Source organism: Misgurnus anguillicaudatus, chromosome 21 (assembly GCF_027580225.2).
Source record: "Misgurnus anguillicaudatus chromosome 21, ASM2758022v2, whole genome shotgun sequence".
Classification (NCBI taxonomy): Eukaryota; Metazoa; Chordata; class Actinopteri; order Cypriniformes; family Cobitidae; genus Misgurnus; species Misgurnus anguillicaudatus.
This window is the reverse complement of record NC_073357.2, coordinates 34,829,800-34,854,342: the sequence shown is the minus strand read 5'-3', so window position 1 is coordinate 34,854,342 and position 24,543 is coordinate 34,829,800. Positions and strand designations below refer to the sequence as shown.

General features: G+C 40.7%; 2 protein-coding genes and 1 long non-coding RNA gene across 3 annotated transcripts; 1 reads left to right on the top strand and 2 right to left on the bottom strand.

Moving 5' to 3' along the window:
* The first annotated feature begins 374 nt into the window (after positions 1 to 374).
* Positions 375 to 18,038, top strand: smad6a (SMAD family member 6a). The gene is made up of 4 exons (XM_055204468.2): positions 375 to 1,743; positions 4,923 to 4,979; positions 5,173 to 5,250; positions 17,251 to 18,038. Exons 1-4 carry the CDS (start codon positions 1,047 to 1,049, stop codon positions 17,790 to 17,792), a joined length of 1,374 nt encoding a protein of 457 aa, XP_055060443.2. The 5' UTR covers positions 375 to 1,046; the 3' UTR covers positions 17,793 to 18,038.
* On the bottom strand, positions 9,994 to 16,311 carry LOC129425544 (uncharacterized). Its single transcript, XM_055181581.2, has 2 exons — positions 15,006 to 16,311; positions 9,994 to 12,795 (listed from the first exon to the last, which is right to left on the bottom strand). Exons 1-2 carry the CDS (start codon positions 16,147 to 16,149, stop codon positions 11,747 to 11,749), a joined length of 2,193 nt encoding a protein of 730 aa, XP_055037556.2. The 5' UTR covers positions 16,150 to 16,311; the 3' UTR covers positions 9,994 to 11,746.
* Positions 18,039 to 18,419: 381 nt separating the features above from the next.
* On the bottom strand, positions 18,420 to 24,253 carry LOC129444104 (uncharacterized). Its single transcript, XR_012359955.1, has 2 exons — positions 24,107 to 24,253; positions 18,420 to 18,953 (listed from the first exon to the last, which is right to left on the bottom strand). It is a non-coding gene; the product is annotated as an uncharacterized lncRNA (long non-coding RNA).
* Between the last annotated feature and the right edge of the window lie 290 nt (positions 24,254 to 24,543).

Below are 24,543 nucleotides of genomic sequence, written 5' to 3'. Positions count from 1 at the left end.
TAAAACAAGTATCCTTGTTAAGTTACAACACAACCTAAATAGACCTATGTAAGCTTTTGTTTTTTTTCCTTTGAATAATGACATACTGTGGGACAATGATAATTATTTATAATAATAAATATTATAATATTAAAGAACAACAACTAATGTTATTAATAATAATAACATGATTTGTTGTCATTTTATTAAATAATGTCTGTTTACGAATGCAACCATGACCACTTCAAGGTCTTGTGTCACTTTGGAAAACCTTAAAATATATAAACGTAATGTTTTATTCGTGCAACAGTAACATTTCGGTGTCCTATGGTTGGCACAACTCTCACAGAGGTACATGTTGCTCCTTTAAGAGTTCAGAAACTTGATACCGTGTTTGCGCAACAATCAGCGCGGCTCGCAGCCGCCAAAGTGTCTAGACGAGCACATGATGGGAATCAACCAATGGCTCCACTGCACTCCTCGGGGGCCCCGTGTGTGTGCGCGTTTCTGAAGAAGAAAGAGTGAAACGGCAAAAGAAACCCTCGAAGAATCCCATTAATCTCCTCCGAAACGCAGAAAGAACGGAGCGGAAACCTCAGGCCATCCCATGTACGCTACGTTAGTCCGACCACTTTTCCGTCGCGACAAAATCATTTCTTTCACGAGAAGCGCGTGAAATGTGAATGAGGATTATACTGCGACCCATTCATGCGCTGCAGAAGGTTTGTTTGAAATTGACAAAGGTCTGTTTTGGCAGATTGCATGCGAAAAGTAGACGTTGTTTTTAAATTTCTACGCATTTCGCAAAGTTCTTCATGTTTACGGAGAATGCTCGCAGAGTTTGTGCACTGCTTCGTACCTCGTGCGGTATCTCTACAGCTATCCTGTTGCCACAGTGTTGATATTTTGTAGCATCGGAGTCTAATGTTGGGCTTCGCTCAGGCTCTGCTCGGCTGTGCATGTAAGCACAGATCATTGATGTCGGACAGCGAGCGCAGGGCCGTTCGGAGTCTCCGCGGTTCTGACCAAACATAGGAAACACGGATGTAAACTGCTTAAACTGTCGTATGTTCAGGACGAGACGCACGGGTCTGGTTCGGCGACTCTGGAGAAGCCGTTTGATCACCGCGGGGAACGATGGAGGTGTGGATGACTGGAGCGACTGCAACCCGGAGAAAATTTCCAGGACGGAATACGCACCGGGACACAACGGGGCCTTTTGCGGCAGACGCGGAGGGGAAAGCGGGGAGCCGGGCGAACACGACGGCGAGGGCATGTGTGCGCAAAGCCCCCAGAGCGAGGGGAGCGAGGGCAAGACGGTGACATGTTGTTTGTTTAAAGACCTTTCAAGAGGCAGTCAGGGCAAAAGCAGATTTAGTTGTCATGTGGAGCATAGAAACAACAGCACTTGCGCTTTGAGTGCCAGGGAACGGAAACATGTGACAGAGCAAGAACTCAAGAAGTGCACGTATGCCTTTCTAAAGAAGTTAAAAGAAAAGTCTCTGGAGGTTTTACTGGAGGCTGTGGACTCTAACGGTGGGATGCTCAGTGGATGTGTTCTGGTATCACAGACTGAGGTGAGGATTGGTGGTCAGCTGGTGTCTCCGAAGTACCTGCTATGTAGGTTGTTCCGCTGGCCCGAGCTGCGGCTCTCCTCTGCCCTCAAACCCCTGTGTTACTGCCAGAGCTTCAGAGCCGAGGACCAGACTGTCTGCTGCTGCAACCCCTATCACTACAGCCAACTCTGTGGACCAGTTAAAGATGGTAAGGAAGAACTATGAATATTTGCAATACTTTGTATGGTCATTGCTAAACCATCATTTCACTATAATGATAGCGATTCCTTTATTTTATGTGGGGTCACAGTTATGGTTAAAGTCTTGTTTGGTCATAAAGTGCAATAAGAACACTGCTTTTAATCAGTTCTGTTTTGCATCAAATACACAAAATCAAATCCTTTATACTACTATAAATGTGATGTACTTGAAACGTGGGTGAATTCACTTAATGATAGGGAGGAGAGTTGGACAGTGATACTCCTGTTCAGGAAGTGGAATTCCCAACGAGTGTCCCACTGGGATTCTCAATTTCTCTGCTCCCTCCCTATTCATAAAAACACTACTCTAACATTTTGTTCATACGAATGGGTTGAGCTCAGGAACAGAATTGATCGAACGGTTAAAATGTCCTGACTGCTGAGAATGAATAAAAAACCCTTGTTCTTTTAAACATTTTCCACAGAGAGGTGATGTGAATAAGATAGACATACCTGGTATAGTGACTGCCCAACCATAATGCTAAAGGAAATGTTAATTTCATGATATTGGCATTGTGAATCACTCTTTAGTTCTGCAAGAGACGTTCCATCTATTGGACAAAAGGTCACCACAGTATATTAGCACCACCACTAGTGTTCTTTTAGTGAATGGTTAAGCTACTTGTTTTAAAGGCCCACTGAAGAGCCTTAAAACGCACAGCATTATTTGATCGTGACATCATTTTAACTTAAACAGGAAGTCATTATGGAACTATTGAGAAGACCCTCCCTCGTTTTTTAAGAACCAATAGCATTTTGTTTATGGCACAGTCTAGCAAAGCCACATTTGACAGTTTGTGAGCTCCACAGTATTAAAACAAAGTCTAATTAGAGATATAAAATGAAACTGTTATTATTTAATATAAACTATGTGGGTGATTCTCACGAAAACTTGGTTTTAAAAATGTCAAGCATGAAAATTTAAAAATTGCTTAAATTTACTTTTTTTCCCACCAGACATTGAAAAACAAAGTCTGGAGTAAATGAGAACATTAATTTAAAAACTTTTACTTATCATTTAACACTTTTTGTAACATACTTTTAAAAATTAGTCCTAAAAAAATCTCATTACCGCAACAGTCAGAAAACATCAACACTGACATATTTTCAAAATGACATGACAAACCTGAAAGAACATAATTTAGAGATTCTGCACATGCATTTAAGATCAAAGTATTATGCTTCTATTAATTAAATTAACATTTAATAAGCATCTGTTGCGGTAATGATAATCAAAATGTCGTGTAAGCATTCTGACAAGACAATATTTCAAATTAACTGTAAAAAAATGATCTTACCTGGTACCCATCTTGAAGTAACTGGTCCATGTGCTTGGTCACTCAAAATCAAACTTTATTAAAATTCTGTATTTGTGCTTAAACTGTTCTCAAAAAGTGTTGAGGAGGATGAGAACATCAGGCATGGACACATCATTTTCCTAATTTTTCTTCATTATTATTATACATGAATATTCAGTAAATATTTTTTATGTCATCTAAAGTAGTCTAGCAAAACATCCATTTATTTTTTTTCTTAATATTTTTGTGTTAATTTGATTAAATAACAACATAACGCATGTTCAAACACAGCCGGAGACATTGCGGTAATGAGAATTTCAGCAGAAAATGAGATAAAATTTCCAATTATAAATTCTTATGTTGAAATCACACATTGTGCAAGGTAGAACACAGTATTGTGTTAATTCTGATGCTTTTTAATGTTACTATATTACACATTTTAACGCTAAAATCATAAGTGCCGTGGTGTTTCAATGGTTTCGTGAGAATCACCCATGTGTGTTTACATGCACAGTCGTATGCCGATTATGCTTAATAAACTGATCATGTTTGGGGTCATGTAAAAGCGTTAAAAAAAAATTATCGGGGAAAATTCATAAACCGATCGTCACAGGTAGTTTTTTGCTAATTAACTCGATTTCGAGTGGCATGTAAACACCTTAATCGGCTTTCTTGCAGTTTTGTTCATGTGCGCATGTCTTCGCATGTGAAAGATAAATGGCACAGGCGGAAGTAAGCGCAAAGTAATGCATAAAAATCTGCGCTCGACTCAAGCAGTTGGCAGAGAAACTGCGAAATTTGAAAGCTCATGTTGCATTTACAAGTTCTGCAGACATGAGAAGAGATACAACTGTATAGCTTAAGACATTGGCTTTTTGAACGAATATTATGTACTATAGGCGGTGACGTCACTGCCTGTGAGAAACCAGACAAATCTCATCCCATGTAAACGCAGTTTTCTGTAGTTTTCTGTTTATTGATTTGCATGTAAACGTATAAAAACTGGTTTCTATAATAAGCAGATTTTATAGTTATCCACTTATTTTGTGCTTAAATTGTTTGTTTGTATGTAGCAGTTAGTCTTTTCTTCAACTCATCAGTGTTGTTTATGTTGAGGCTGTCTAACCGTTTGTGATATTTGATCTCCTCCAAATTTTTAGCGTAGATTTGCACATATGATCCACTTTGTGCTATTAAGCCGGCCTTGAGCACCCTGTATGTGTGTGCGTTGTAGCGGCTTGCATACGTGATATCAGAATTTATTCACCCCAATGAAAAGCATATTTGGACTGTTTGCATTGTTTTCGCAATGTAGGGGCGGGACGCTTTAGTGTCTAGAGAGCATTTGATTGGACAGGAAATTTGGTAAGAAGCTGAAGTGTAGGATGACGTCATAAAAATTCTAGATATTTTTTAGTGCACATGTCAAACTGTACGTTTTAGTGCTTATGTTTCTTTATTCAAATTTTGCGTTATGGACCATACCAGTTTATATATATCCTTAAGATAAATTTTCATTACATGAGGACTTTAAACAAAGTTAATTTAGTTGTCATTTACAGTTTCAACAAAAATGTGTAGCTGTAATCCTGTCATTCAGAACAGATCAATTTTGATTGGATTCCATGCATGCTTGGCAAATGACGCCATGTCCATTGTCTTTTTGATGGATGCTCTTCTTCACCTGTAATTTTCATACCACGCTCGAAACATTCTCATTTACTGTGACAAACACTCAGTATTAGATCTCCAGTTACTTGTCTGACATGAACAGACAGAAATGTGTTCAGTTTTAAACAGAGACACTAAACTAATCTCCTTGTTTTCAGACACGCCACCTCCTCCCTACTCCCATCTCTCTTCTCTACCAGAACACAAGCCACTGAGTAAGTAATGCACTTTCCTACAGTTTACTATCAGTTGATTTATTGCGTTAATCTTGGTCCATATGATGTTTAAACCCTTAGTTTAATAGATGTTTAATCATTGTATGATCTAAATAATTTTTTACATGTCATCTGTGAGGTATGTTATGTTTTAGGTTATAATAATAAAGATGTTATTCTCTGTCTCTTGCAGATTCTTCCCTCCCGTTGCTGCCTTACATAGAAACTGAAGCCACAGATTCACCTAATGGCATGTCACAGGATTTTTCAGGTAGGCATGCAAGTTGTTTTAGTAAAGAGACAAGCTAAGTCTTTGAATATCAAAAATATGTTAGTAATAATTGCTCCTACAAAGAATGTGATGCTTTAGTTTAGTGGCTGTTAAAGGAATAGTCTACTCATTTTCAATATTAAAATATGTTATTACCTTAACTAAGAATTGTTGATACATCCCTCTATCATCTGTGTGCATGCACGTAAGCGCTGGAGCGCGCTGCGACGCTTCGATAGCATTTAGCTTAGCCCCATTCATTCAATGCTACCAATCAGAGATAAAGTTAGAAGTGACCAAACACATCAACGTTTTTCCTATTTAAGACGAGTAGTTATACGAGCAAGTTTGGTGGTACAAAATAAATTATGAGAGGGAGAAGGGGAGCGGACTTTTCAGGCGAGTCGAAGTACTCCCAAAAGTGCTATTACGCCATAAAATATAGTTCCTCTTTTAAATCCGCTTAGAAAAGCGATACGTTTTATTTTGTACCACCAAATAGGAATAGGAAAAACGTTGATGTGTTTGGTCACTTCTAACTCTATCTCTGATTGGTACCATTGAATGAATGGGGCTAAGCTAAATGCTATCGAAGTGTCGCAGCGTGCTCCAGCGCTTACGTGCACGCACACAGATGATAGAGGGATGTATCAACAGTTCTTGGTTAAGGTAATAACATATTTTAATATTGAAAATGAGTAGACTATTCCTTTAAAATTGGTTGTTCCTATAGGACTTAAAGGGGTCATAGCATGAAAATCTGACTTTTTCCATTTTTAAGTGCTATAATTGGGTCCCTAGCGCTTCTATCAACCTAGAAAACGTGAAAAAGAACAACCCAGTAACTTTGTTTGCGTAAGCTATTCTGTGCAAGCATGTGAAAAATTAGGTAGTTCAGATTTTGCCTGTTTTGTGAGGTAGGTAGCAAAGCGAATTACAATAATACCGCCCCTTAATCTGCACTATCCAACCATGGCACTGCCATTTATTGCAGAGAGAGAAAAAATAATTGACAGCCAATTAGTGCTGCAACGACGCGTCGACGTCATCGATTACGTCGACTATGAAAATACGTCGACATGCGTAAAATGCGTCGACGCGTCGCTGTTTACATTCATTTCGCTTAATGGCGGCTTTTGCTCCTGGCAGTGTTATCCATACATTGATTTGTTTGTGTGCCCCACAAAATCAACAATGGCCGCAACATTTAACGTTACATTTTTATTTTCATTTAAAACGGCTTCATTTATTGTTGTGCGCGCTCGGTGGTGCCTCTCTTGTGCACGCGCGCTCTCTCTCTCTTTCTCTGCGTGAAGCCCCTAGACAGCGCCTCTCATACATGACACTGAATGAAAGAATTAAAAGTTGGCTGTGTTTTGTACTTGCATTTTCACGTAAACGTCAGATGTTACTGGCAGAGAAGACGACTCGACGATTCGAGTTTATCATGAAAGATTAGCAGTGTTTTCCCACACAAACAGGTTATGTGCTTGTGCGCGAGCTCTCTCTCCTATGCCCGCGCATGCCTTCTGTAGTAACTCTGTGTAATGGCAATTTTTTAATTTGCGCCGAATTGTGAGTTGTCATGCCACCGGGTTGAAGGTTGCTGCTGCCAGCACTTATTCAGCCCCACTCGCGTAATTTGCCGGCTTTAAAAATGTTAGCGCAAGACGCACGGGTTGCTTTTCAAAGCGCTCGCCTGTGAACACGAGTTTAGATTCAGATGCGTCTGTATTTGAGGGCGTTTGCCGCGCGTCTAGATGCGCGACCTGATACGAACGGCCACTTAAATGAAAATGAGACAAATAATGAATGATCTATGAATAGTTATATTATTCATCGTCTTCTGATAACAAAAACTTATTTGATGCAAAACTCATCAGTTTATTTAAAACGTTTCATATGAATATAATGTTTTCTTAAGTAAAACAAGTCCATTCAATATTTGTTCTTTTATGGAAGGTATTTGGCAATGTACATGATCCAAGTACTAAAAATTAAGATAAGGATTTTTTATTTTTCCTCCTGTTCCTCTGCATACTTGATAAATCTTGCTTGTGTATTCTGTATATCAGGAGTTTCTAAACTTTTTCAACCCAACAGGTAATCTCAAGACCCACCATTTTTTTAAAATAGAAATATAGGGGAAAACACAAACACATTTGTTCCCTTTTAGTAGCTTTTGAATATGTTTAATTGAATAATATAAAAATACCTTATCTTAGGGCTGCAAGATTAGAGCAAAAATCATAATTGTTTACTGTATTTGCATTGATTTGGAAATTATCTATTTAAAAAAATACAATGAATTGCAAGGATGCAGAAAACAGTTCACTATTGCACACTTATGTATATGCTACTGAGGATTTAACTGTATTATTTTAATATAGTCAGTCATGAACTAAAGTGGGCCGGTCTAAGTCATGAAACTCCATGGGCTGAAAATGAGTCCCACTCCGGCCCTGGGTGGTTTCCATTAGCTTAAGCTAGGACTACACCTTGGTTTAATTAAAAAATATAATTAGTTTAAACAAACATGCTTTACTAAAAACATTACTTGTGTGCATTTTGAGGCCAAACTAAGGGCACTGGTGTATTTTAAAATATGTCAGTGCAAGATGTTTTCAGTTTGGACAGCTCTTATATTTATTTTAGTCTAGGACTAGTCTAATCCCTGTCTGGGAAACTGCCCCTATATATCTGACAACAGAACAGATAATATGTGAAAATAGCATTCAGTTGTGTTAAAATACAATAAAACAAACAATAACTGTCAGATCAGACAGAGAGTAGAAAACAGATTATCCAACAGATTAAATAGCTAATCAAAAAAGAACACTGTATTAATAATAAAAAATAGTCGTTAGACTAGTCGACTAATCGGAAAAATAATCGCTAGATTAGTCGACAGAAGAAATAGTCGTTAGTTGCAGCTCTACAGCCAATTGAGTTTCAATTGCCACAAACCACCATCATTGTGATCAGTGGTTCATCAGCTCATTTGCATTTTAAAGGAAACACCCAAAAACGGCACACTTTTGCTCAGTGGCTAGTTTAATATGCTATAATTAATTATCTATGAAGTATTTTGAGCTAAAACTTCACATACGTACTCTGGGGACGCCAAGGATATATTATACATCTTAAAAAAATCTCATAATATGACCCCTTTTAACATTGGGTCGCTAAACTTTCTACTATGTACACATTGAGTACTCAACTCATGCAAGTCATGCAAACATTTGTTTTTCTTGGTTTTCCTTCTTTTGTGTATGCTATTTGTGGGGCTGACAAATCCTCTTTTGACACGTGTCTGCTTCTTTATGATGCACTTTCATTACCATCGGTGTTTTAATGTTGTCAACTAAATATCTCAAAGTAGCATATATAAATAACTAAAGATTCTTAAAAAATATCCACCAACATTTCAGCACTAGGGCAAAACTCTCTGTAAATTAGATTATGAGCAACAATGGGCAGTTTTGTCAGAATGCTGACTGGGGGCTCAGGGCCTCCCGTGCTTTAACCCGCCATGTCTCGCAGCACTGTGATGATTACCCAGCATTTAGCGGTCTAAAGACAAGGAACAAGATCCTCTTCTGGTGTGTCACATACGTTCTTTCCTCCATTATTTTCATGTTGTTGCTTCCTGCTGAGTTTTCCAGTGCAGGTCCTGGCACAGCCAGCCAGTCGCATTTTAAAAGAAGGTTTAAATTACAGGCCTCGCTGTGGCTTCCCCTCTTCCTGACAGAGCGCAGGCCAACACGCAATTTAACTAATGAAACCCTGCCTGTCTCTGCAGAGATTCTTTACAGATGTCGACAAAGAACGACTCCATCAATTGTTGCAAAGACTCTTTGCTCCTGTTTTTGAAGGACGCATATTACGTTTTTTACAGTGGTTGCATGTATGCCTGTGTCTATCTGCATATAGGAAACCATACGTATGAATATTACTCTCAGTGTTGTGACAGGGAGAAGTCATTGCGCTTTCTCATTCTGACACAGGCTGTTAGCTTCATCTTAGATAGGGATCAATATGAAGTCAGTTCTCATACCGCAAATTCATCATGCAACTAAATGAACCATATTCGAGCATTTATTATTTAACTCAAGATTAAAGCTTAAGTGTTTTTTTAAATAGTTTTAGAAATAAAGTTGGCATATAGTTTTGAAGCCTAACAATTTAGATGTACTGTAGCTCTCTGGCAGTTCTCATTGTGGCATTTCTATTATCACCCCTTTAAGCTCCCTCAGCACTCACTGGCTCAGTTGAAGGGTCTAATATGTGGAGAGAGATCTAATATTTGGCACAGCAGGACAGACAGGTCTCCATCCGTTCCTTCCCCCTCTCATTTTGTGGTGTTGGTTTAGGCTAGGCACATACGCACCAAGAATGCTTTTTGCAGACACTAACAATTGTGCATTATGACTTTTGCACTTCTTGGATTAGATTTATACCAAATATGCTATTAGCTTGTGTTTGGATTCTTCTATATTTGACATTCACGAGTTCGCCCTTACATCTAATCTGATTGCGAAAGTAAGCATATTTTGGCGTGCTGTCCTGGGGGAGGGCTCAGGATCCGGAGTGAAGCTCGAACTCCGAATCCGGGGTATGGCCCGAACCCGGAGAACTCCCCCATCCCAAACTGGGATAGAACAGATTAGAGTGGCGAGTTGGGGTGGTGGAGGGATATCCGAAAACAATCACGATAGACTGAGGTAGGTCGGTAGTCTGTATATGTAGTGTTTGGCTGATTACCAAATTAGATGCACCTGTGCTTGATTAGTTAATTATCTGATCGTGCTCCTCCCGAACCTTGTTAATAAAACATCATTTCACGAGTTCGCCCTTACATCTAATCTGATTGCGAAAGTAAGCATATTTTGGCGTGCTGTCCTGGGGGAGGGCTCAGGATCCGGAGTGAAGCTCGAACTCCGAATCCGGGGTATGGCCCGAACCCGGAGAACTCCCCAAAGGAAGCTTGATGCATAGGACAGCAGCCAGAGAGAAAAATATTTCTGCACCCCCCCAAAATATGCGTGTTGAGAAATATGCCGGCTGACCGGGAGTGCTTAGTGGTTCTTAATAGGAACTGAAGCTTGCAGCTTCGGCCTGATGAGCCCTGTGAGGGCTAGAAAATGAGCACGAATATGATGCGCATAAATGCTGTGGGTGAATTAGCGCGTCGAACGGAGGGCTCCTGCTGCGCCCGGAGGGAGCCAGCGGCTCTGCTGCACCGGGCAGGGGGATCCCCATCCATCGCAGAACATGGTATAGCTCAGGCGACAGACGGGGTTCGCCCTGCGACCGAAGGGAGCCGTGGGTCTGCTGCACCGGAAGGGGAGCCCTGTCCGATGCTGAATAGGCATAAAATTAAATCGGGGTTGACGCGTCAGACGGAGGGCTCCTGCTGCGCCCGAAGGGAGCCAGCGGCTCTGCTGCACCGGGCAGGGGGATCCCCATCCATCGCAGAACATGGTATAGCTCAGGCGACAGACGGGGGGTTCGCCCTGCGACCGAAGGGAGCCGTGGGTCTGCTGCACCGGAAGGGGAGCCCTGTCCGATGCTGAATAGGCATAAAATTAAATCGGGGCTGACGCGTCAGACGGAGGGCTCCTGCTGCGCCCGAAGGGAGCCAGCGGCTCTGCTGCACCGGGCAGGGGGATCCCCATCCATCGCAGAACATGGTATAGTTCAGGCGACAGACGGGGTGTTCACCCTGCGACCGAAGGGAGCCGTGGGTCTGCTGCACCGGGAGGGGAGCCCTGTCTGATGCTGCATAGGCATATTATTAAAGCGGGGTTGACGCGTCGGACGGAGGGCTCCTGCTGCGCCCGAAGGGAGCCAGCGGCTCTGCTGCACCGGGCAGGGGGATCCCCATCCATCGCAGAACATGGTATAGCTCAGGCGACAGACGGGGGGTTCGCCCTGCGACCGAAGGGAGCCGTGGGTCTGCTGCACCGGAAGGGGAGCCCTGTCCGATGCTGAATAGGCATAAAATTGAAGCGCGGTTGACGCGTCGGACGGAGGGCTCCTGCTGCGCCCGAAGGGAGCCAGCGGCTCTGCTGCACCGGGCAGGGGATCCCTATCCATCGCAGAACATGGTATAGCTCAGGCGACAGACAGGGGGTTCGCCCTGCGACCGAAGGGAGCCGTGGGTCTGCTGCACCGGAAGGGGAGCCCTGTCCGACGCTGAATAGGCATGTAATTAAAGCGGGGTTGACGCGTCGGACGGAGGGCTCCTGCTGCGCCTGAAGGGAGCCAGCGGCTCTGCTGCACCGGGCAGGGGGATCCCCATCCGTCGCAGAACATGGCATAGCTCAGACGACAGACGGGGGGTTCGCCCTGCGACCGAAGGGAGCCGTGGGTCTGCTGCACCAGGAGGGGAGCCCTGTCCGATGCTGAAAGATTTACAAAAATAATGGAATGATAATGAGATGAGTTATGACTTATGTATATGAATTTATGGGCTGTTGAACGGAATACATGTTTAACCGATCAGGGCTGCATGTGCTTCTTTAATGTGAAGATGATTATACCTGATGTAGCTTTTGAAAGCGTCTGATGACCATCGACCGAGGGCTTGTATCTGATTTTGTGATAGACCTTTTTGAGCTGCGGTAGTTGCTGCTCCAATGCGAAATGAGTGGCTGGAAAAATGCTCCACGGGTAAACCTGTCAGAGCTATGATTTGTTTTAAGTGTTTTTGGAACCAAAAACGTGTAACGGGATGGTTGGAGTCGTCGACGAATAGAGGGTCTATTGCGGATTTAGACTGGGCATTCCTGAGTTTTAAATAAGACAAAAGAGCCTGATACGGTTGAATTGGGGATGGGAGATTAAAAATGTATATATAATGGCCTTTCTTCTCTTGGTCCGTCTTACTTTGTTTGATGAAGTAAGCGATTGTTTCACTATCGAGAATGGACAAGTCGGAGATAGTCGGGTGGATTTTCGGGTTGAATTTTGAGTTTATTGCAATTTCGGAGCATCTCAGGAAACCGAAAAAAGACAATAAAAACATGGCATCGAGGGTATGAGCTGTATGGATCGAATGATAACCAGTGCGGAGAATTTGGAGACATTTTGTGAGGATGTCCAGGGTTATAGGTTGTCTTGAATCTATTTTTGAAGGACGAGAGCGCTGGATTCCTTTAATTAGAAGAGAAGTTTGAGAATTATTTAATTCGGGGGAGGGGAAACCGTAGATTAATTTATGAAAAAATTGGATGCCGCTTAAATATCCTTTAATAGACCCTACTTGGAGGTTCTTAACGGAATTGAGGTAGGAAATAAATGAAGTAATTGTGAGGAGAGAAAAATCTGGAAATTGCAGGTTAAAAGAAAGGTGAAATGTTTTAAAACATCTCCATGCTGTTAGATATGAATTAATGGTTCTAGGTGAAACTGCTTGGAGAATAGAATCGAGTGACGCGTCGAGGAGCGCTTTTAAAGGATGCGTTATGGGAATATGAGTTGTGAATAATGAGGTACTGGGGTTGGTGATGGGTCTGCCTCCGGAGCCAGCATTCTGAATTTCTGGAACATAAAACGAGAGAGAGAATCAGCTATTTGATTTTTGGATCCGGGAATATGTTTAGCTGTTATGATAAATTGATCACAAGCTGAAATCCAAAATAGACGTCTTATTAGTGGCATCAGAGCGATGGAATGAGAGCGGCCTTTATTTATACAATGTACGGTTGCTTCATTATCGCAGTATACCAGAATATTACTCGTTGACCAGTTTTTTCCCCATAGAAAAGCAGCAACGACTATTGGGTAGAGTTCAAACAGTGCGGAGGACTGGGGAGAGTTGAGCATTTGAGGGGGCCATGTAGACGCGAACCAGTGCCCCTGAAAAAATCCACCGAAACCGACGGATGGGGCTGCGTCGGTAAATAATTGAATGTCTCCGGGAAGAGAAAGCAGATCGTTGTAGAAAAAGGATAAACCATTCCATTGTTTCAGGAAAGTAATCCATAATTCGAGTTCGTTCCGAATTGCTTGATTAATGTCAATTTGGTCATCTAATGCATGCACGGAAGATGCCAGTGCGAGGAGGTGAGAGATGAAAGAGCGGCCTTGCGGAATTATGCGCATTGCGAAATTAAGATGACCGAGCACGGATAGGAGATCGCGTTTGGAGCAGTTTTGGCTTTCTGCCAGAGAGGTGGCTATTAAGATTATCCTATCGACTTTTTCCTTTGGCAGAGAAGCTTGGAATTTGACTGAATCTAAATTGATGCCCAAAAATTCGATATATTGGGTTGGTCCTAAGGACTTCTCTTGCGCGATGGGAATTCCCAATTCAGAAAAAACCCTGTGAACTTTTGTAATGTTTTCAGCTGGAATGGCATCAGGAGGAGATATGACAAGAAAGTCATCAAGCAGGTGTATAATGTGAGGAATTGCGTAGTTGTTGGACAGGATCCAACAGATTGCTTCTGACAACATGTCGAAAATTTTTGGACTACTTTTACATCCGAAGGTAAGGCGTACTGAGAAATAAAACTTCCCGTGCCAACGTATCCCGAATAAGTGCCATGAGTCTGGGTGAATAGGCATCACTTTGAATGCAGAAGTGATGTCTACTTTAGCCAGCCACGCGCCGCGACCTACATTTTTAATCATAGAGATCGCTTGGTCTATATCATGGTAGCGCAAAGAATACTCTTCGCTGGGTATGAGGCTATTTATGCTGGATACCAGGCAATTATGTGGAGCTGATAAATCGATTATCAAGCGCTTTTTCCCTGAAAATTTCCTGGTAGCCACTCCTATTGGACTGATGCGAAAAATGTTAAAGGGGGGGGTCTCGAAAGGGCCGATCATGAAGCCCGAGTCGACTTCTTTTTTGATTAATTCATCTACTGTATCTGGTTCTGCGAGCGCGGATTGTAGATTGTCGCAAATAAAACTATGAGCCAGAGGACAATTAGTACCGGGATTGAACCCCTGTTGGAGACCGGATAAAAGAAAATTAGCAAAGTTGGTATCTGGGTGAAGTGCAAGTTCAGAGGAAAGACGCAAATAATTGACTGGAGTCGATAAGTAATTTCTAGATTTTTTATTTGAAGCTTTCATGACAGGGCATATTGTACGGGCATGAGCCCCACCACAATAATTGCATACGTGAAGATATTTGCAGTGTTGTCTCACGCACTTCCCTCTGTTAAAATTCCCACAAACTTGTTGGTTGTTGGAAAATGGATTATCTGATGATGAGTTAGAGGTTGCGGGGCGAGGGACGTAGCTGGTGGATTTTACTTGCGTTGGTTCTGGGCAGGGTATGATGGCTGGGTTAATTTGTGGGCATGAGGTAGTGGAGTGAGAAACTGACCTGCATACTGCACAGGAAATATTGCGGCAACTGAAAAATACCTTATTATGCAGATCGGGGTCCAGCGCGCCCCAATAGGGGCACTGGTTCCACTGGGCGACGCGAACTGCACATTTAGCCGAAAATAACTTGTGGTATGTGAAAAAATGGGTTCCGCCATAAGACAACGCGAGATCCGCGATTAACGCCAGATAATCATTGAGTTCGCGTCGTCTATGGGGAAAAGCGGTGCAGATTACTTCGGTGTAGCGGCCAAATGCAATGGTGAATTCCGAAAATGAAAGGGGACGGGATGAATTGTGAGATGCATTTTTTAACGTTACGGAAAAATCTCCGCAATCTATTTGCCGGTGAGATTCGGCGGGAGGTAATAAAGAGAGGAGAGATGATAAATCGATGTCTGCACCTGTCAGAATCTGCGTTTTGATGGAGTTAGGCACGGGAGGTGGTTCCAGAGCGGCAGCATTCACTGGGGTAGGTAGGGGGGTTGCTGTGAAAAGAGTGTAGCGAGGTTTGTCTTGTAAAGATGAGTTGGAAGGAAGATAAAGAGGTGCTGAAACCGTTTGCGGAGGCAGCCTCACGCACGGATTAGCGCCTGGGTCTTGGGGAAGCCCGTAGAAAGGAGTAGGAGGAAATTGAGAAAATAGGGGGGGCGTAGCCGTTTGCGGAGGCAGCCTCACGCACGGATTGACCCCTGGAGCTTGGAGAAGCCCGGAGGATGGAAAAGAGGGAGAAGGTCGGTGCGCTGTAGCAGGCTGATGGTGTGCTGCTTGTGCACCCCCAGCAGGGGCTGCTGGCCATTGGTAGGGAAAAGTAGCAGAAGGAAAAGGTAGAAGAGGCTGAGTTTGAGGGGCTGGCGGAGGCATCCTCACGCCAGCGTCTGCAGCCGGGGAAAAAATAAAGGGTTGAGAAACCAAGCCTGCTGTAGCCGATTGGCTCGCTGCAGCGATTGGTTGAGAGGAGGAGGGAGGCAGAGCAGTGTGAGAGACGGCTGAGTCTGGGGCGTGGCCTAGACTCGCTGACGGTCTGTTGCGTCTAGGTGCTTGAGGTGAACCGGAACTTGATCTGGAAGAAGATGACGTTAGAATGAAATGTTGACTTTTGGTTTTGCGAGATTTTGTTACCTTTTTTGGGGTGGGTGAATCATTTCCCAAAGAAATATAAAGCTCGTAAAGTTGGGCTTTGCTCAACTTGCGAGAGAACTTAACTTCAGAGTTTGTCAGAGCTTGTCTCAAACCCGCGACGGTCCATTTCGAGATGGGAGGGATGGATGGAGAAGCTGAGGCATAAGAAGATGTTGGAGATTGTACAGGCTGTCTAGAAGGTGGAGGTGAACGGAGATTGCGCTGTGTAGGAGTGCGGGTGGTGGGCCTTTTGGACTTCCGGCCGCGAGCCGAGACGTGTGGTTCGGCAGAAGATCCGGGTTGGCTCGGGAGTTCCTTAGAGCCGGTCGGAGGAATTGCCATGAAGCCAGCTGCTTGTTTTGAGCCGGTGGCATGCGGTGGAGCGTAGAACTCGTCGTCAGAAGGGTAAAGCTCGACTTCAGACATGTTGGCAGTTCGAAGCAGTATATCCGAAAACAATCACGATAGACTGAGGTAGGTAGGAAGTCTGTATATGTAGTGTTTGGCTGATTACCAAATTAGATGCACCTGTGCTTGATTAGTTAATTATCTGATCGTGCTCCTCCCGAACCTTGTTAATAAAACATCATTTATCGCATATCTTTTCTGATAACTAAGATGTTTTTAAATCAAGAAAGAGAGAGAGAGTCTCTTCGAATCTCTTTGTAAACCTTAATCATCCACTTCACTCTGCTGCTGTACATCTCTGTCCATTCATTGCACATCTTTTACATATCGATGATGATTTACATCATAGATAATGATTTGTATTTCCGTCTCCCTCCTTAAACAAAAATTTCATTAAGAGTGTGTCCTGCGCTGTCTGTTTAGGCCATGGAGGGTTGAGACTGAGCAGAATGGGGGCACAGACCCAGGGCTTTAGATCTTCTCTCTCAATAGAGCCTGTGAAGCAAAATAATGCCATCAGTCTGTGTTTGAGTTAATCAGACTGGATAGGCTGGCGGCTGGGGGGTCAGGGGGTCGCAAGCCTTCACTGAGTGGTCAGAGAGCTGAATGCTGGCCCTCGGAGGGGGAGTGGGAGGCCCCAGTCGGCCCCGCGCGGGAAGAGAGGAATGCTGGGGCAGGAGCGGGGGTGTTGGAGTCAGAGATGACAGATTTGGGCCTTTTAGTGGGGGATGTTGCTTCTTTAGTTTCAAATCCTCTTTTGATACGATTTAAGATTTGGGGAATTATTATGCTCTCTGTGTAACATCAATAAGAATGAGAATGCTGTTGAATATGCACAAAGATTGATATTACTAGTTCAGTAAAACTCTTTTGAAATACACTGAAATAGACTGCGCTGGCTTTCAGAATCACAAGGTCTGATGTAACCATGCAATAAAATATTTTTATATTGCTATATTGTTAGGAAAGAGTTATTACAACATCCCATGGCATTCTTTTGTCCTAACGTTTACCAATGCGCTACACGCTAATTTCTTGGAAAATGCGGTTTGTGTTCCTAGCCTTGTGTCTCGTATTTTTGAAATTTACATTTCTTCCATGTTTTCTTTTTCTCTTCAGATGGCAGCCTGTCTCTGTCCTCCCTGGCACAAAACCACTGGTGTAACGTGGCGTACTGGGAGCTCCGCACGCGCGTAGGCCGCCTGTACCCAGTTCGTGACCTTTCTCTCAGCATCTTTTATGATCTACCTCAGGGTACAGGCCTGTGCTTGGGCCTGCTCCCCCTCCCGTCCCGTCCCACCTCCGTCCAGCGCACCCGAAGCAAGATCGGCCACGGCATCCTCCTCAGCAAAGAGCCCGATGGTGTTTGGGCCTACAACCGCAGTCAGCACCCCATATTTGTGAATTCACCGACTCTAGAGCATCACCCCTATCTCACACTGACTGTCAGGAGAGTCATGCCGGGCTACTCCATAAAAATTTTTGACTATGAGAAGTCGTGCCAAATTCAACCCCCCGGCGATTCGGCACACCCGGAAGGGCCCTATGACCCGAACAGCGTGAGGATTAGTTTCGCCAAGGGGTGGGGACCGTGCTACTCAAGACAGTTCATTACATCGTGTCCATGCTGGCTAGAGATTTTGCTCAACAACCACAGATAGCATACGGTGCACACGCGAACAAACTGCAAACCGTTTATCCGTACCACATCCTGCACACGTTCATTACAGTACATGCACTCACAACCACGATCCCAAATGTAATCTATCTAAATTTAATATAAAGTTTTATATAAACGTATTATATGGAATACTTGTAAATACTGAGTCATTTTTACAGCATAATTATTTATGTATGGTGCAGTGTCTTTATGGATGAAGAGAGGAAATAAAAACTAAGGAAATGCACTTTGGATTTTTGTGTGTTAAATGTCCAATTTTTACAAAATAATTTTCATTAAACATGGTTTTAGTTTTTCTACACAATTGCTTATTGTAAAACTTATGTGTTGGTAATATAAAATATGCTGGATATGTACACATATACAGATAAATGTATTAATTTACAGTTGCTTCAATGTCACAGTCCGTGAACACTGTTTGTGCATTACATGCATATAGCATGAGTATAGGACTAAGTCCTCTAATAAACACTTTAAATGATGGCCAGTAATCTGATATGTAAATGTAGTATACATTACATCGCATAATCAATTTTCATGCATATGTATATATAGAAGATAAATGTCTATGCAGATGATTGTGGATGATCAAATTCTAGTAGGTCTATTGACTTTGATGACAAAGGTTTAATCGACTTTCATAAATAATACTAGTGTAGACAGTATGAAAACACTTACAAAGCCACAGTGGAATATTTTACATGTCAAGCTTGTGAGGTTATGCGAATAAAGATAATTTGTAAGTTCCCTTTAGCTCACATACTTTATTTTCCAGTGGAACAAGACGTGAGGGTTGTCCAAAATCTCTAGACAGAATAAAGCATCTTAATTACATTTCGTTTTAGAATAACCGAATTGGCTTTGCTGTCTTTACACAATACATTAAAAGTCACATCTCTGTCTGCCGTTGTGATGCAAGACTGTTTGTATTGGAGTCTAGGGAAGCTTTCTTTTAGATGCCGTTGTTTGTTCTAGAGGGCGACCGCGTAGTGGCCAGCTTACTCAGCAGTCTGTCTGGCCCCACCTCATCCCGTTTAAAACAGGACTCCCAGAAAGCAACATAGACATTATCCCTTCACCATGCTGCCCCGGCCGCCCTGCTCCAGACACATTCTTCAGCGCTGTGAATGACATATTATGACTGTGGAGACGGAGAAGAAAAACTCACACATTTGAACATTTGTATCTGTGCAGGGAGACGGAAAGAAAATCTGGCTACTGTGATCTGGAAAATTTGCATTAGGATGTTTGTCCCCCAAGAGTTAGGGTTTTGGGTAGATTGAATGTTTACTTTTTAAAATTAAAGTTACATTTTATTAGGTTTAGCAGTAAATGTGATTAAGCACAGAACAGCATAATCGACATATACAATTATGGTTTTAAAGGGGACATTTCACAAGGTTTTTTAAGATGTCAAATAAATCATTGGTGGCACATATGTGAAGTTTTAGCTCAAAATACCCCATAGATAATTTATTATAACATGTTCAAATTGCCACTTTGTTGGTGTAAGCAAAAATCTGTCGTTTTTGGGTGTGTCCTTTAAAATGCAAATTAGCTAATCTCTGCACGAAATGGCAGTGCCGTGATTGGATAGTGCAGATTAAGGGGCGATATTATCCCTTTCTGACATCACCAGGGGAGCTAAATTTCAATTGCCTATTATTTCACATGCTTGCAGAGAATGGTTTACCAAAACTAAGTTACTGGGTTGTTATTTTTCACATTTTCTAAGTTGATAGAAGGACTGGGGACACAATTATAGCACTTGAACATGGAAAAAAGTCGGATTTTCATAATATGTGCTCTTTAAAGTCTATTTTTCTATATAACTTCAGCATTATTGTTTGTTTTTTGTCTCTTAATTGTTCTCGTTTGTCATATTGTAGAAGCGGCATCTCTGTCACAATAGTTTTCAGCTGTGTTTCGGTTGTGGTGTTTTTAACTCCATGGTGGGCTGACCTCACAGTGAACTGGATTTCAGTGTGGTGATTTTGGCTCAGCCAATGCTGCTCTAATTCATTTTCAACCACAGCAGATCATACTAGTTCGGGATTCATTTGATGACTCTTTGACCTTTTGTATATAAGTCAATTTCCTTGAGAATCTTCTAAAAACTCATTCTGATAGTGATATGTTATAAATCTGCTACAAGTTGAACATAAAGACAGATTAATGATTCAAAACAATATTATTTCAAAAACATATTTCACAATGCAGAACCAATGCGAAGATTTCACAATGCAGAAACCACAATTATTTTTTTAAATGACTGACGCTTTTATTTGTACATGACAAACATCGTACTTTTCTTTAAGAAAAAGAGACTTTAAGAAATTTCAGCTAATTTGCTTCTAACGGGCATATGGTTTAAAATTTATACACTGTTTGAAAAATTAGGGTGCTACAAAAGGATCTTTACAGAGATGCCATAAGAACCATTTTTGGTTCCGCAAAGAACCATTAAGTCATTTTCATTGAGTCATTTGTTGATAAACTAAATTATTACTATCATTGTGAAATAGCAAGTGCCAATCAGCATTCTATTGTTTGTAAATTTAGTGTTACTTGTTAAAAATGAATTACAGTTTTTCTCAGTCGCTTTTCCAGATCAGAAATGAATTTTTAAAACACTTTGTTCAATCTACACATAATCAAGTCAGTTGTGCACAAAATAAAAGCGAATTCTTATTGTTTTGGACAACTTGCAAACGCTTGGTACAATCATGCAGATGATTATCTACAATATGTGTTGTTCAGTTACTTGCTTTTGTTATTTTTATCAAAATACATTATACGGGTTTCTGTTGAATAGTCTTACACCTGAAAACATTTAACTCTGTGGACCCTGTACCGGGTCGAAAATTAATTATTATGACTTAATATAAAATATTCCTTTAATTTTTGTAATGGTCTGTCATGGACCCACCACATATGAGATACTGTTTGAAAGCTTAGAATCTCTACTTTCTGCAGATATGCATCACTTTGAGATATATTTTACTGTAAGAAAGTTATGTATACTTAATTTACACTATCACACCCCCCCCCCCATATTTTTATATCATTTAATATTCACATATTTCATATTTTTCAAGAATGATAAACATAAGCAAGTCTTATATCAAATGAAAGCTCTCACTCTCAGGAATAAGGCTACATCGTTTTTGTCCTATTATCACCATATACATCATTCATCCAACAATCGTCGAATGAATAATGAGGTAATAAATCGTCTTTAGTAAACATATTGAAAACTTGAGTGTGAACTGCCTTAGATAGCACAGATAACCACAAATGATACACCATCTTTTATCTTAGGTCCTATTCTAAAAAACGAGTCCATTCACAGCATTTTCTTTGGTTGTGTGCATGAATAATCCCTTGCTATTATATGTGCAAAACAAAAAATGTGAATGTTTTTATATGAAAAATGTATTTTCACTCCCTTCAGTAAAATAAGAATAACTTTTGAATTCGACATGCTAAGAGTTCATTCTTTTTTGGATGTTTACAGTCTGCTGCTGGTAACAGCCAGAACTGTCTGCAGTCTGCTAGAGCACTCAGAAACAGTGTTTACAACATAAAAAAAGACAATTTGGTGTTTCATCATATGGAAAACAACATAAATAACCAAATTTGTCACAAACAACAGCTTTTTATGTTACGAAAAAGGGTTTTCTGTAAAATGATATAAAGATATTGCATTTATTCTACGGTATGTGGTTATGGGAACACTTCAAATGTTTTTAGGCAGAAATTGTATACAAAAAGGGTATTATTCCTCCCATCAGTTGGAGTAAAATAACTTTTGCATAGATTATGATAGAGTAAAAAAATTCCTTTTTCCTCTGTACGCTGACATTGGCTGGAATCAAACAAAACTGTTTGCAGGTTTCGTTACCACTCAGGGCCAGAGTTATACACTTTTAAATACAGACTTTAGAAAAAAAACATCAAAAAGCACCTATTTATTGTTGTGTTTATTAGAGGACTGACAACACATACAACCATGTTTAGCACTTTCAACAGTGTTTTATAAAATTCCAAAAGGTTTTCTGTAAAATGATACCAAACTTTTGTATGTACACCTCTGCATGTGGGTATGGGAAGCTTTTGAAATTGGGTAGGCCAAATCCAGGCGGAAATCCCCAAAATAGCCTCAAGCATGCAAAATTGTTGACCTTTGTGTCGTAATCCGTTACTGTAAGCATGCTTTCCAAAGTTTTTTTAGTCTTTTGTAAATGTGAACTGAATTGATAATTTGCTTTCAAGTGAATCTTGAAATTTTGAGTTAGAGAAAATTTGACATTTCTTACAGTGTACAATGAACCTTTCTACTTTTGTCATTTTTATTTGTTCTGTAAAATATGATTTTCATCTACAGTTTACATTCGAAAAAACTGACACATTAGTGTGTTGGTATATAGACCACATGGCTAAACAATTTGACTGTCTTGTTCATGAACAATTACGTAAAAATTTACTAGGAACTAAGAATTTTGTGCATTTGTACGAATTGTTGTGAGAAATGCACGCATTATTTTGCCAATTGTAAGAATGATTCGTGAAATTCTCCAAAGGGACTGAGGAAAAGGTGTAAATGTGAATTCTGTCTGATCTCTTCCACTCAGTATTTGAGTAACTTCATACTGTTGAAATTGAAAAAGTGCAGCCATGTTTTTTTTACAGTCATTATTATCAATTTCAAGTGCCAATCAGCAGTCTATTGTTTGTATAATTAGTGTTACTTGTTGAAATGAATTACAGTTTTTTTTTCAGTGGCTTTTGACTGTCTTGAAGCCATAAAGTTGACATCAATAAATAATGACATCTATAATTGTGTACTCTTGTTATATTGACAACATGGCTAAACACATTCATAAACAATGACACAAGGATTTTCCATTTCGATGGGACTGGCATGTTCAATGATGTAAAAATTTCCTTTTGAGAGACAAAATATTTTGAACAGGAAATCCATGATGTCGTGCAGTTTGTACAAATTGTTCTGAGAAATGCACTTTTTTAAAGAATGACTCCAAAGCAACTGAGCAAAACTGAAAGGTGGTCTGAATACCTATAATTTTCAATGGAATAAAACAAAAGCACACTATACCAACAAATTACCACTATTATGACTTTCTTCATGGGACATTTATGTACATATCACAGCTGATTTATTTCTCCACATATAGTCTAAAAAATATGAAGTATATTAGGTGAAATTAGGATAGACAGTGACATAAATCATTCTGTCACCACGCAATTATCTAAATATAATATTTAGGCTTCATTTTCTTTCACTCTTTTTCCTTCCATTTAAATCTCTCACCAGTCGGTATAACTATTCGATTATTTCAAGTCCATGTATCTAAGCATGTAATTCTCTTCTGTCTGTGATGTATACGTTTCTGTGTGTCCAGTCCTTGGCGTGTAGACATATTGGTGTTTATTCCTAATCCTGTCTCTGTTTTGTTTCTCTAAGCACTATGTCTGTCAGCCACTGTAGTAATTATAGTGAGAATGAAAGGCTGGTTCAGAACAGACCTCTCCTTAAACATCCTTCAGACGCAACACTGCTAGACCCAAATCCTGTGTGACTCAAACCCATTTCCCTACCCTTTCACTTCTTCTCATCTCTTCTCTGCTTATTCTGCTCTCCTATCTGCAGATCTTTTCCTGCTCCATTTTAAATTTGAAAGCATACCCGCTGGATAAGTGAAGGTGGTTTCTTTTTTGCCTTTATATATTTGCTTTTGCTTTATCATATAATTTTTAAGCATTACATTTCTTAAGCTTTATTTTTCCAAGTAAGAGTTGTGTATTTTGTGCAGAAATAAGCCACTGAAGTCGGTTCAGCATTTCCTGTCAATAGCTCTGCAGCAGAGAAATCAATATGGTCCCCACTGAGCCAGACACAGTCCTGCTGTTCAGCTCCAGCCTTTATCAGACTTTGTCTCAGACAGACCACAGTAAAATAAAGACAATCCATTGTTTATTTCTAATAGGTACATATGTATGAGTAAAGTGATTATTAACTGTCAAAATCTGGTAGTTTTATGTTTATTGTTGAATTTTTACTTTTATTTTAAAGTTTGCGTTGAATAATATACATTATTTAAATGATTTTTAGCACATGCATTATTCAAAGTATGCCAATATTTCATTTTTCCTTTGCATGTTTACATTTAAAGAATTGTGATTCATGTCTCGTTTTAATGCAATATCCCAAATACAGCAAGTGTTATGAATGCAATCCACCCCCAGCCCGTACCCTCTCTATTTTCTCACCTTTGGTCTCACTCACTCTCTCTCTCTCTTTCTCTCCACAGGAGGATCGGATGTTCTCGAGCCTCCAGGAGGGCAGTCGGCCGGCAGACGGACTGGCTCCATGACTGGGCATCTACACACAGCCAGACATTTTCTCATCAGTTTTACTTTCACCAACCTCAGCTGAACATCCTTGTTGCTACTAAACATTCTCACATATACATTCATATGCACACACAGACACGTTTGGTATCTTGTTGGAGATTTTTTTTTTAACTTTTATTATTGTTATATACTGAGTTGATAAAGTTGATACAAATGATGTTCCATTGGAAAATATGCATTATCATCACCTATATAGTTCTTCCCAAAGACCAAAAAAATCAATACATAGGCTACTGTAATTCACTTTTGGTTTAAAGGAAATATATGAGCATTATATTGATGGATATGATTGA

Coding starts and splice junctions, on each gene's coding strand:
- smad6a (XM_055204468.2), top strand. CDS start 1,047: ATGTTCAGGACGAGACGCACGGGTCTGGTTCGGCGACTCTGGAGAAGC. Junction 1,744..4,922: donor CTGTGGACCAGTTAAAGATG/GTAAGGAAGAAC, acceptor CCTTGTTTTCAG/ACACGCCACCTCCTCCCTAC. Junction 4,980..5,172: donor ACCAGAACACAAGCCACTGA/GTAAGTAATGCA, acceptor TGTCTCTTGCAG/ATTCTTCCCTCCCGTTGCTG.
- LOC129425544 (XM_055181581.2), bottom strand. CDS start 16,149: ATGTCTGAAGTCGAGCTTTACCCTTCTGACGACGAGTTCTACGCTCCA. Junction 12,796..15,005: donor CAAAACGCAGATTCTGACAG/GTGCAGACATCG, acceptor TTTATGTTCCAG/AAATTCAGAATGCTGGCTCC.